General features: G+C 38.1%; 1 protein-coding gene across 1 annotated transcript; it reads right to left on the bottom strand.

Moving 5' to 3' along the window:
- Nucleotides 1-264: 264 nt before the first annotated feature.
- LOC307149464 (uncharacterized protein) lies at nucleotides 265-1,852 on the bottom strand (the record flags this gene model as incomplete). Its single annotated transcript, XM_079855808.1, has 2 exons — nucleotides 265-1,162; nucleotides 1,566-1,852. 2 exons carry the CDS (start codon nucleotides 1,850-1,852, stop codon nucleotides 265-267), a joined length of 1,185 nt encoding a protein of 394 aa, XP_079711934.1.
- Nucleotides 1,853-12,711: the final 10,859 nt, after the last annotated feature.

Below are 12,711 nucleotides of genomic sequence, written 5' to 3' on the forward strand. Positions count from 1 at the left end.
TATATTATAATATACACTTAGACACTTCCATAAGTGTTTTTAGAGCAGTCTTGCTCAGTCTATTAATATGAACTTAAATTTGAACTAAAATGTTGTTTTTAAAATATGGAGAAACCATGTTTATGAACCGAGATGTGTTTTTAAAATATCGAAACACCATGAATATGAACTAAAATGTGTTTTCAAAAAATCGAGACACCATGAATATGAACTTAAATTTGTTTTTAATTGGTGGCTCTTAAAAGAGCCGTTTAAAGGCATGGCTTATGCCACAGGTTGCCAGGGGACAGCTCCCTCTGTGGAGAAATAGGTCATGAATTTCTCCCGGACACGGATGGACTCCCTTGTGGCATTATTGCTGCCCACTCGGCTGACCTCCTGTAGGCCAGCAGCTTCTCTGTCTCCAGCAGATGGTATGGGCGTCCTGGTGATGCTGGTGGACCTCCTCAGGAAGTTGTGGAGGACACATGTAGCCTTCACACAGGCGTCCACGTTGGCAGGGCTGATTGCAATAACTCGCCTGTACATCCGCCACTGGGCTGTGAGAATGCCAAAGGTATTCTCCACAATCAGCCTTGCCCGTGACAGCCTGTAGTTGAATACCCTTTGTCTGCCGGAGAGATTGTGTCCTGGGAAAGGCCGCATGAGGTCCCGGCGGAGTGGAAAGGCCTCATCAGCCACAAAAACATGTGGCTGTGGTCCCAAATGCTCTGCACCTGGCAGCAGAGCATCTTGTGGCAGGCCAAGGGTCCCATCTCGCAGTGCCTGGCCGAAGGTGGAGTTAGCCAGCACACCACCATCGCTTGTCCTCCCGTAGCTGCCAACATCCACTACCCGGAAGCAGTACTGTGCGTCCACCACAGCCAGGAGGACAACAGAGTAGGTCCCCTTATAATTAAAAAACAAAGAGCCTGAGTTGTCAGGGGCCCTGATAACAACATGTTTGCCATCGATGGAACCAAGGCAGTTTGGAAAGTTCCACCGATGGAGGAAGTCATTGGCGATGTTTTGCCAGTCCTCAGTGGTGGGGACTGGCATGACCTCCTGCACCAAGGCATCCCATATTGCCCTTGCGACCTCTCCAACAATACCTGCCACGGTGCTCACTCCCACACGATAGCTAAAAGCTATGGTGAGGTAGGAGTCTCCAGTGGCCAAGAATCTGAAATAATAATAATAATAATAATTACTTAAGAAAAATTATCAAACAAACAAAAAAAAAATCTGTGGTGAAAAGAAGCTAAATACATTTACTTTATATTTTAATAAATAATAATAATTTTAATTAATGCATGAGTAATAATTATATAATAGTATAATAGTCACAGTTCACTTTTCCTGATTATACTTGTTTGTATAATGTAGCCTACAAAAATATATACTTGTTTGTAGAAATGTTTAGACCGGATTATACTTTTATAAATTTTTATTTATAACAAAAAATAGCATTTAAAAACCAATGAAAACAATATTCAATATCCAACCCATTGAAAATACAAAACCAAATACTTATAAAAATATAAAGAAACTAATTAAACCATAAAGAACAAAAATCTCGAACTCACCGTAGACAGATTGCGAGGCGCTCAGCCGCATTAATAGCACGCCGATAGTTGGTATCTTGCCTTCCAATTCGCGGCCCCACTTTTGACAGCAGGTTGTCAAACTGGTCCCTGTCCAGTCTGAAATATTGCTGGAACCTGCTGTCATCCAAACGCAGCTCCTGCACCAGCCGGTGATATTCACCAAGCTGCTGACGGGCATGGAGAATATCATGCACCCACACTGATCTCTGACGTCTTCTCCGCAGGTAGAGCAATGCCACACCAAACGCAATAACTTGCTCATCCATAGTATTGTCAGTTTGATTAGAAAAAGCCGCGCAATATTATTTATAGGCAACATTTTCGCGCTAGAACGCTTGTTTATTCAGCGGGAATGCAATTCATTTGGTCAAAATAATAATGATTTTGACCAATTGCAGCTACAACCAGGACAGTTATTGTAATGTAGATTGCACACAAATGAATGTTATACCAAGTCTATTAAACATCCTATTATCTGCATGTTGAAATTAGACTCATGAACACAAAAGCCAGAACACACAAATGGATTTTTTATTTTTTTTTATTTTCGTTAGCAAAATAACTATAATTGTTAAGGTCTTTCCATCTGCCATTTTGTTACTTTCAAATTTAAAAGATTTCATTAGGTTAACTTATACCCTACGTGAGGCCACTCTGCACAAAATATGATACTGATTTATGTTAAGTTCTTATTTGCTTTGCGGCCCCTTTAAATAAAGTTTAAAAAAAAATCACACATTCTAATCTACGTCAGAGCGTCAGAGCGTCCCCGAATCTTTCTAGGCGTCGGTTGCAGGGCGGCGAGAGCGAATTTTGCCGCTCTCGCCGGCGGCGGTGTGAACGTACAGTTAGGCGATCAATCTTACTAACCAGGCAAGAGACATCGAGGCTATTAAAAGTCACTGATGGTAAATCATCCAAGTGATAGGACACAAAGCGAGGAACATTCTCACCAACCTCATTCAGTAGTTTTAAACAACTCTTAACATTGTTGACATCTTTCAGTTGCCCTTTGTGAGCTACACAACGCTACCCTGTGCCAGGACACAGTTCAAACAGGACCTTCTTGGAGATTTCAATCCACTCTGATCCAAAGTGATTTACAGCCATCAGGATAATGTCATCCTGAGGCACAGTCTTCAGTTTGACAGAAAGGAAGCTTAACAGTTCATCTTCCACTATAGTTTTGCCATCAATAGTGGTGTAAATCTCAGGTTTAATCCTTTGTTTGATAACATGCCGTGCTGCTCTGTCATCGGCAGCCATCTTGGATTCTGGGCCTATGTATGATTACCATATCCCACTTATTGGTATGTACATATTATAGTACTCCAAAGATTCATGGTTCTACCATTTAAAAACCAGGTGTAAATGTGTAATTTGTTCTCTGTGGTTGTCCTTGGATTTTTGTGATACTTCCTGTTTTCTGTCCCATGTGCCATTTTGTAGTCAGTTTGTAGTTTTTCCCCTTGATTGTGTTCCCCAGGTGTGTCTCGGCCTTGTGTTTCTCTTGTTGCTCGGTCAGTCATTGTTTTGCTGTGGCTCTTTAGATGGTTCTTGTTTCAGTTTCCCTGGTTCTTGTGTGTGTATTGGTTAGGTTTATTTTTGCTTGTTTGTTTATTTCAATATAACCAATTAGAACTGCATCTTCGCCTGCCATCTATTCAAGCATCATTACAAAATGAGAGACAATTTTTTGTCCAAAGTAATTATTATTATTATTATGGCGCTTGTTAATTTAAAGAATAAATCTGACATGTTTCTCTTTATTTTAGATATTCTATTAAAAAAAATGCTATCATTAATGACTAGGTGGTGTATTTCATCAGTCATTAGAATGATTAGACTGCATTAATGATGAGGTCTAAACAGGTGTGACCTTCAAAATCGCATACATTCCTTACTATATAGTAGGTGAAAAATATTATGTAACGAAAGAAGTATATATGAATTCACAGTACTCATAAAAGAGTAGGCAAAAAGTACATGGATGACCTACTTCTTCCGGAGAGATTCTGAAGTGTGCATACGATGGACACTTTACTATCCCATGAGGCCACAGGAGAGGATTTAAGAATGGCAGTGAAGCCACATGATAATGACAACATGGCGAATAGATTACATTCATACAATATAGAACATACCATTTTAGCGGTCGTGAAGTAATTACTTATTCAAAATAAGTTCTCACTCTAGAGAGTATGTGATTTCGGTTCTGCCTCATCACACTTTCAAATGAGACACCTTCCCACCTGTTCAACCATTCGTTCGTTGATTGCTTGGAGACCCCAGACTTCCTCTTCAAGATTATCATGGATATGCGTGAGTGGTGTCCACTTTTGGGTAATTTGAATCACAGCAAATACTGCAATTCACTTTATGACAAATACGACTGATAAACACAACTGCACCGATACGAAATGATCTTGATTAAATGTGACGTGTGCTTCCCCTTTTGCAGGACAGAAAATTATGGCATTGATAGACAGGTTCGTTAGGTAATGTTTTTTCACTCACTCATTATAGGAAATTTATGTAGATTGCCTGTGACAGATGATGTGTGGAAATCCAGAAATCCAGAGAGGAAAGTGCAGGAATATTTCACCTGAAGACTCAGATTCACACGATTCATACATTTCACATTGACAGGAACATTTCAATTTGAAGGTATTTGTGTCAGGGATATTTAGTTATGTTTGTTTCACTTTCATGGACTTTTAGTTAGTATTCATTGGTTCCTGTTTTCCATTGTCCAGCTGCTCCTTGTTTGTGGAAGGACATCCAGCGAGGAAAGAGCGGGAAGATTTCACCTGAAGACAGACATTCAAAAGTATATTTGGAAGCAACAGAGAGTGTGCCATTTGTTTTATATACACACTACCGTTCAAAAGTTTGGGTTCAGTTAACTGAAATTAATCATTTTATTCAGCATGGACACATTATCAAAAGTGACAGAAAAGACATTTAAAATTTTACAAAAGATTTCTATTTCAAATAAATGCTGTTCTATCGAACTTTCTGAATTCTGAATAAATGTATCAGAGTTTCCACAAAAATATGAAGCGTAAACATAACTTCATATTTTTATACATTCTCGCCATGTAACTGGGAGTGGTTTCCTTGGCATGCCATGAAAAGAGTTCTTTCTTTGATTTGTTAAAAATAATTTGTGTGTGTTTTGAGAATTAGTTGATAAACACCATGATTTCCCTTATTTCCTTTCCTCTCAGCAATCTGTTTTCCTTCCTGCCTGTTAAAACACAAAGATTTACCACTCTACCTTTCCTTGATTCAACATTTTCCTCTCTCTCTTTCCTGCCTCACTGGTTGTTTGTTTAGGAAGGCGCCTACAGCTCCGTCCGCACTGGTGTTAAAGCATGGTAAGAGGGTGAGCATCTAATCGCAGCCTAAAGAAACCTGAAAACAAACACACGGCCTCAAGACATCACTTCCCACACATTTCAAAACGCATATACACTTACCCAAAATAAGCCTGAGACACATTCTGTCACCACAGTCACCCGACTCACCAGTGATAACATTTAAGGACAGGAAGCAGTGAGAACCACCCAATGACCATCCAGAGCCCTCAGGCTTTGTCTGGGACGGTGTGCTGCCCTTATCTTCTTCATGATCACTCAAGTGAAGCATTACCTGGCACGCAGGTCTCTAAATCTTGTCAGTGTTTATATTGTCTTTTATTCGCTTATCTTCATTCACAGTTTTGGTTTATTGGTGGATTTATTTCTCAGTATCACCACTTAAAATTGATGTGAACAATCTTCATGGTAATTCTAAATAAGACTATTGCCGCAAAGACAACGTAAAACTCTAGAAAGAGCAAGCCTCTGACGTGAGTTCACGAGAGCGCCACGACGCATGCACGAGAACTGAGAAGAAGATGCTTACGATCATTTGATGGGAAAGTGTTCATTTTGCAGCATTGGTAAGGCACTTTTACGTTTTCTCGTTGGTTTCTCACGATTCGGACATCCAAGAAATGCACACTTTAGAACCATTTTAAACACTACATCGAGACCCATCTGCGTCATCTTCTCAGTTCTCGCGCATGCATTGTGGCGCTCTCGTGAACTCACGTCAGAGGCCCACATGGAAGAAAATGAATAGTTGAATAAAGTCGTTATTTTTTTATTTATTTTTTTCGCACAAAAAGTATTCTCGTCGCTTGATAAACTTAAGGTTGAGCCACTGTAGTCACTTGGACTATTTTAACAATGTTTTTACTAACTTTTCTGGACCGGCAGAATGAAATTGCCTGGAAGCCTATGAAGGAGTGAGACAGCTCTCAGATTTCATCAAAAATATCTTAATTTGTGTTCCGAAGATTAACAAAAGTCTTACGGGGTTGGAACAACATGAGGGTGAGTAATTACTGACAGAATTTTCATTTTTGGGTGAACTATCCCTTTACCCATCCAAGTTAGAGCACACACATTAGGAGCAGTGAACACAAACACACACACACACACCCAGAGCAGTGATATTTGCCGCTGGCTCTGATGTCCCTGTTGTGGTTAACATGAGATGTAATTCGCTTTGAGTAGCCTAATATCAAACGAGTAATCTTTGGTCTCAAAAATCTATTATTTGTTACCGGGCAAATCGTTTTGGCTGAGGGCAAAGTTAGTTCATAACCTGATATTTAGAGCACTAGGCTACCTTTGCACTTTTCACCAAATTGTTTGCTTGTCTTTATTTCCTATTTTAAAAGCTTCTTATAGGCTACATATAGGCCTACTCTTATAATAGTTATAATTGTTCATTAAAATCTTTTTTTTTTTAAACGAAAACAAAAAGAAGCAGGGTTGTTTTATATAATACTTTGTTTTATTGTAAATATTCATTACAAGATTACTAAAGTAGGCACGTATATAAGGAAGCCTGTTTCCGCCACAGAATAAAAAGTAAGGTAATTGCGACTTTTTGTCTTGCAATTCTGACTTTTTATCTTAGAATTGCACGATATAAAGTCGCAATTGTTTGTTATAAAGTCAGAATTGCATGATATAAACTTGCAATTGTGAGAAAAAAGTCAGAATTGCGAGATATAAACTTTTTTAAATTGCCTATAAATGTCAAAATTAGCACAATGAAAACTTCATCATGACAATATCTTTATAGAAAAATCCTAACACTAAAAATGTCATTATTATGACTCATATTTTTGTTGTTGTCTGCCCTATAGCTCCCTCCAAACCTATACTATAAATGTATGTAAATATCTCTCTGCTAAATTACTACAGTAACTTTACAATATAATAATAATGTCCTTTAGCATACAGTATTTAGACCAGAGTAGAGTAATGGGGTGCTACTGCTTACATGAATTAGCATGTTACTAACTGTTCTAACATGTTGCTAACTTGAATTAGCACGTTGCTAGCATGAATTAGCATGTTTTAACACTGCTAACATGAATTTGCATGTTGCTAGCATGTTTAAATTTTGGCTCAGAAGAATAATAATAAGCTTAAAAATAGTAAATCAGTATGTTGGCTTTGTCAAACCAAAATAACAACAACAACAACAATTATGTCCTATGTAATACTTTGAATATAACTAAAATACATTTAGGTTATGTGCAAAAAATTACAATGAGGTGGTTGTTTTGCAGCAAGGGGGAGACACTTCTGTTCATGAAGAAGTGACTGGTACAAGAAAAATACTGAAAAAAGTGTACAAACACTCACACACAAAAGGGAGAGAGACAGAGAGATATCAGGGAAAATAAAGAGAAGGAAAATGGAAGTGAATGTGCTGTTCAAGAGATAAACTTTCATTATTTTGCACAGCCTGAGGATTTAAACCTTTTTTTTTATGTGATGGCCATACAAAAAATAGGGTTGTCCATGGTTCCAAAATTTGTTGTGGGTATATGGGATGGCCTGGATGATTGTGAGATTTCTCTGCCTGAAATTTTGTCCCAGTCCAGCCCTGGAGATATAGACATGTGATGTGTGTGTGATTTTACCCCCCTAACATATAGCCTATGTGGAAGAACATAAATGTATGCCGCTGATGTAAATGACTTGGGACACCACTACTTCTAGGCATGGGATTTCTGCTTCCTGTTTTTCAAATAATTAAAATGCTTTATAGAAAAAAAGGAAAGGCCCTGAGGCCAGTGGTCACACAAAGCACACATACACACTGCATACTTGTTCTATAACTGTTGCTGACACATAAGCAGGAAAGCACAAGAAATGTACGTCACTATGTTGAAGAGGTAAAAGAGCAAAGTATTGATTCTGTCAGTGCACATTTAGTTGCCCTGAAATCAGGTCTGAGTGGCTTGTTTCTTTAAATGGTTTAAGGAAGAGCAAATCTCTTTAGGTTGGACTAACAAGACCCTCATTTGATACTTCCTCTCACAGACACAAAGTAACATCAATATATCTGTTTTATATTGAAAAACATCATTTTCTTTAATTCTCCTCATCTAATAGTAGCATTTATTGTTTTTATAAGTAATAGCTATAGCTACACAATATCATTTGAAACAACTGTCACTGTACCACACACAATATAGCCTACATGTTCCTGTTATTGCCTTCTGTATAGGAAAGTACTTGGCAAGACATGAAATGAAAATCTAATTTAAATTGAGCTATCCGAATATGTAAATGTTAACCTTTAGGCTTTTTTGTTTGGTTCCAAGAACAGCCCTGTTTTTTTCCTAACACAAAAATATTTTATTAATGGTATTTGTGCTTATATTTACAAATGACTTATGGCATTTGTTGTAAGTGTTTGATTACGTTTTAATCAATGTTTCATCACACTACACTTCAGGCAAGGCAAGACGAAGCAGGAGCACTGAAGGTGTGTTCACGCCATGTTGAAATTACCATGATTATACAAAAATTGGAATTAAAGGATTAGTTCACTTCAGAATTAATTTACTGATAATTTACTCACCCTCACGTCATCCAAGATGTTCATGTCTTTCTTTCTTCAGTCGAAAAGAAATTATGGTTTTTGAGGAAAATATTCGATTTTTCTCCATATAGGCAAGTGGACATCAATGGGGTACAACCAGGGTACAATGGTTTGAAGGTCCAAATTGCAGTTTCAATGCAGCTTCAAAGTCCTCTACACGATCCCAGCCGAGGAATAATGGTCTTATCTAGCAAAACGATCGTCCATTTTCTAAAATAAATAAACATGTATACCTTTTAAAGGGGTCATATAATGCCATTTTTGTACAAGCTAATATGATTCTTTAGGGTGTAAATTAAAAGTTTGTAATATACTTTTATTAAAAATTCTCATTAGTATTGTAAGAAAACACTAATTTTACCTGGTCAAAAACAGCTGTTTTCAGCACGCCGTTTAAGTGCATGTGTCTTTAAATGATAATGAGCTTTGCTCACCCCGCCCCTCTGTTCTGTGCGTACACGTAACACAATAACCATAACGCGTTGTTCATTATAAACGTGGGATTATGAATTATATTGAGAACGTCGTATATAGAAAACATGCCGTATTGTACCCTGAGTGTAAACAGCCGCATTCATCGTGAAGCGTGCAGCAAGCGATTTGCAAAGATTAATATTAATATTAATATAAAGGTTAAAACGTTACACTCACTTCTTCTGGAGGTGCAGCAGGAACACAAATAGTTGGTACCGATCCTTTTTTCAGGAGCAGCTTCTTAGCAAAACCAGCTTTATATTGACTTCGTTTGTAAAACAGTCTGGTGTGTGAAATGATTCATGCAAACATGAAAGCATTGACGTTGATCGTGGGGAATATTCCCTTCGAAAACAAACTCAGCCACTGCATCTTCAGCGAACATTAGGAACATCAAAATGACTGCTGTGTTCGTTATTACACCCAAGAACAGAACACCACAATCGCTTAGACGCCATTCTGCTCATAGACAGTGCTCCAGCGCATCAACAATGACCGCGCCGGTCCGCGCGGACTATGATGACAGACAGCTCACGAGCGAGCGTGGGCAGGTCTGTGTCGAAACGCTGCTGTCAATCAATAATCGTGAGAGGGGCGTCGATTTTGTGACGTCACAAAATCGAACGGCTTGATTTGAGATGGGAGAAAACATATAAGAAGATTAAAAAAAAAACACTGGATGGATTTTTAGCATTTTATGATGGTTGTGTACAGGCACTGCCAACACACATTTCAGTACAATCAACTTGTAAAAGTGCATGTATCATTATATGACCCCTTTAACCACAAATACTTGTCTTGCATGAGCTGCCATGAGCCAGGCATTACGTAATCACGTTGAAAGGTGATATGTAAATATAATTATACATATAGGCTACCATATAATTGTTTTGTGTGTGTGTGTGTGTGTGTGTGTGTGTGTGTGTGTGTGTGTGTGTGTGTGTGTGAAAAATGCATAAAGTTATGTTAGGGTGTGGTATATAGCCTATTATAACTATCTGTATATTTAAAACAATGTCTATGGGATATCACTTATTTACATAGTTTGACCTCTTGAGATGGATGAAGGTCAAGCAGTTCCTGACCACTTGGAAAAGAACATCAATGTGTCTTTTCAGGTCCTATTTTGTTCACCGTTAATGGAAAGTGCAACCACACTTTCTCCATAGTCCTTTTTTGGACCTATTCTGTTTTCAGTTCATTTTCTGATCTACATTTTAGCAACAAGTAGGATCCCTCTTGAGGGGGACCAAAGAATGTGCTTAACTAAAGTAAGAAATAATGGGCATGAGTCAGCATGGACAGGGGTCACAGGAAGCAAAAATGTACTTGCATCCTGTTCTTGTGGGCGAATACAGTAGGCCATTAGTATTGACCTTTATTCAAAAGCATCTCATAGAGGGGACAACATTAAAAGGACCTGCCACACAACCTTTCAAGCTGTCATACAGCAGAAGCACAAGCAAGCTGAAGAGGACAGTTAGTTCAGAAGATTTTACTTGGCGGTGAATTCGCCCTTGACCTTTCAGAGTAGACCATCCAGAACTAGTCAGTTTAATAGAGAACTAAAGAGAGACGGAGAAAGAGGACAAGACAAAAGTTTTTTTTTTTTTTTTTGCTTGATGGAATTTACAGTGACCTTTTCATCTCCTCATTTGTAATGAATATGACTGAAAAAAACACCCAGTACCATTACTTATCGTAGCTTAATTTAAAGGGGTGATGAACTGAGAAATCAAATTTTCCTTGAGCTTTTGACATATAAGAGATCATCATACTATAATAATATCCTGTAAGTTTCAGAACTGAAAACTACCTTGTTAGTCCAATAAAAGCTTTTATAGACATCAGGCTCAGCAAACGACTCGTTTTTCAAAGTGGGGAACAATGACGTCAAAGAGGATAAAACACCGCCTCCACAAAAGAAGATCAACGCCTACTTCAACACGGCCTGTTTAGCCCCGCCCACCGATTCGCCCAAACATGCTAAATAACATAGGACGACATGATAATTGCTAAACCGGATCGAGCTACTTCCAAGCAATAAACATGCTGTTTACTAAATATTGTGCAGTGCCTGGTTGTGCAAGAAGACAGTCTGCATAAGCTTCCTTCGGATTCCAGCATGGTTAAACTTTATTAAATCAGTCAATCAGCACAATTTCCCGACACGGATCTGCCAGCAACATGTAAGTAACCATGTGTACTCTAATGCCTGATCTGCGATCAGTGATTTCTGATGTGTAATTATTCAAGTTCAGATATCTTTCTCTTAAAATCGTTAAATGCATCAGTGACTAAACGATCAACTTCACATAATTTCTCGTAGTATTATGAAAAAAAAAAAACTAATTATTAAATTATACACAGAAAGCGATCAAAGAACGATCCCTTTCCAATCGTCCAAGCTGTCAATCAAACAGCACAGCGCGAGCCGAGAGAGCTTATCTGGACACTTACCAAACTCGTGATGAAATGATGACAGTGTTACACTACACAACGAAGCTCTTACTGTGTATTCACATCGTGTTTGCATTGTGATTTGGTGTAAGCATTTGTGAGAGTGCAAAAATTGCGTTGCAATGATAAGATCTTTATTCACGCGATCAACAGACTGTCTGTCATCTGCTCAGTCAGTGCTCATCATGCTGCAACCTTTCATGTGATGGAATAGATTTAAATATAATGCTTTAAACGATACTTTTCATGATGTGTTAATCTCGATAGCTGTAATAGTAAAAACGTAGTAAAAGTTTTCGAGAGAGTTCATGTAATAATAGCTATTTCATATGCAAGCATGTCAGCCAATCACAGCAGTGGGCGTTTGCATTGCAGTCTCACAGCAGACACGCCCCTTAAAACGGAGCGTTCAGATCTGAAGCTGAAATGAGGCTTGGAAAAATGGCTTTTATTTATAAATTATGACAATTTTTGATGTAAAAATCATACTAACATTATAAGGGCACCCCAGGCAACATTATAAAATAATAAAACAATCCAGTTCATGACCCCTTTAAACAAATAATGTGCTTATTAAAATAAAATTTATTATTTTATTATTTACTTTTTATAGTAACATTTAGCAATGATCTCAGCAGATAGTCCCATCTAAAACTCGTGCCATTGGTTAAACCATTGTTAAAGGAGAACTCCGGTCAATTTTAATATTGAGCTCATTTTTTTGTAAATTTGGAGTGCTGTCAGTACAGAGAACAACGACAAAAATCGGTGTTGCCTACACCGTGTTATCCTCTTTTAAAAATTTGCACCCTGTTGACTTCAATGGGCAAGTTTTAAACCTGCTTTTAGCCTCTTAACATCCTTGATGTGTCATTACAAGTGCCCAGCCATGTGAGTGATTCCTTCAGAGTGAACACGGGTGAATCTGACTGCAGTAGATGTGAAAGATATGAATAAAAATTATGTTTATTCAGCCAGCGCAAATACCTGTATTTACTTCCCGTTTTCAGTCGAAGACCACAGTAGTCGATTGTCGAGTTCTCCACTATTGCTTAGTTACCTATGATCTCGCGCGTGAACTCGACAATCGACTACTGTGGTTCTCTGTACTGACAGCACTCCAAATTTACAAAAAAATTAGCTCAATGTTAAAATTGACCGGAGTTCTCCTTTAATGTGCTTGGGATGCTCATACAAACAGAACAATGTTGGCAAAAGTGTGCGACAATGA

The sequence above is a fragment of the Squalius cephalus genome (assembly GCF_949319135.1).
Source record: "Squalius cephalus genome assembly, chromosome: 2".
Taxonomy (NCBI): Eukaryota; Metazoa; Chordata; class Actinopteri; order Cypriniformes; family Leuciscidae; genus Squalius; species Squalius cephalus.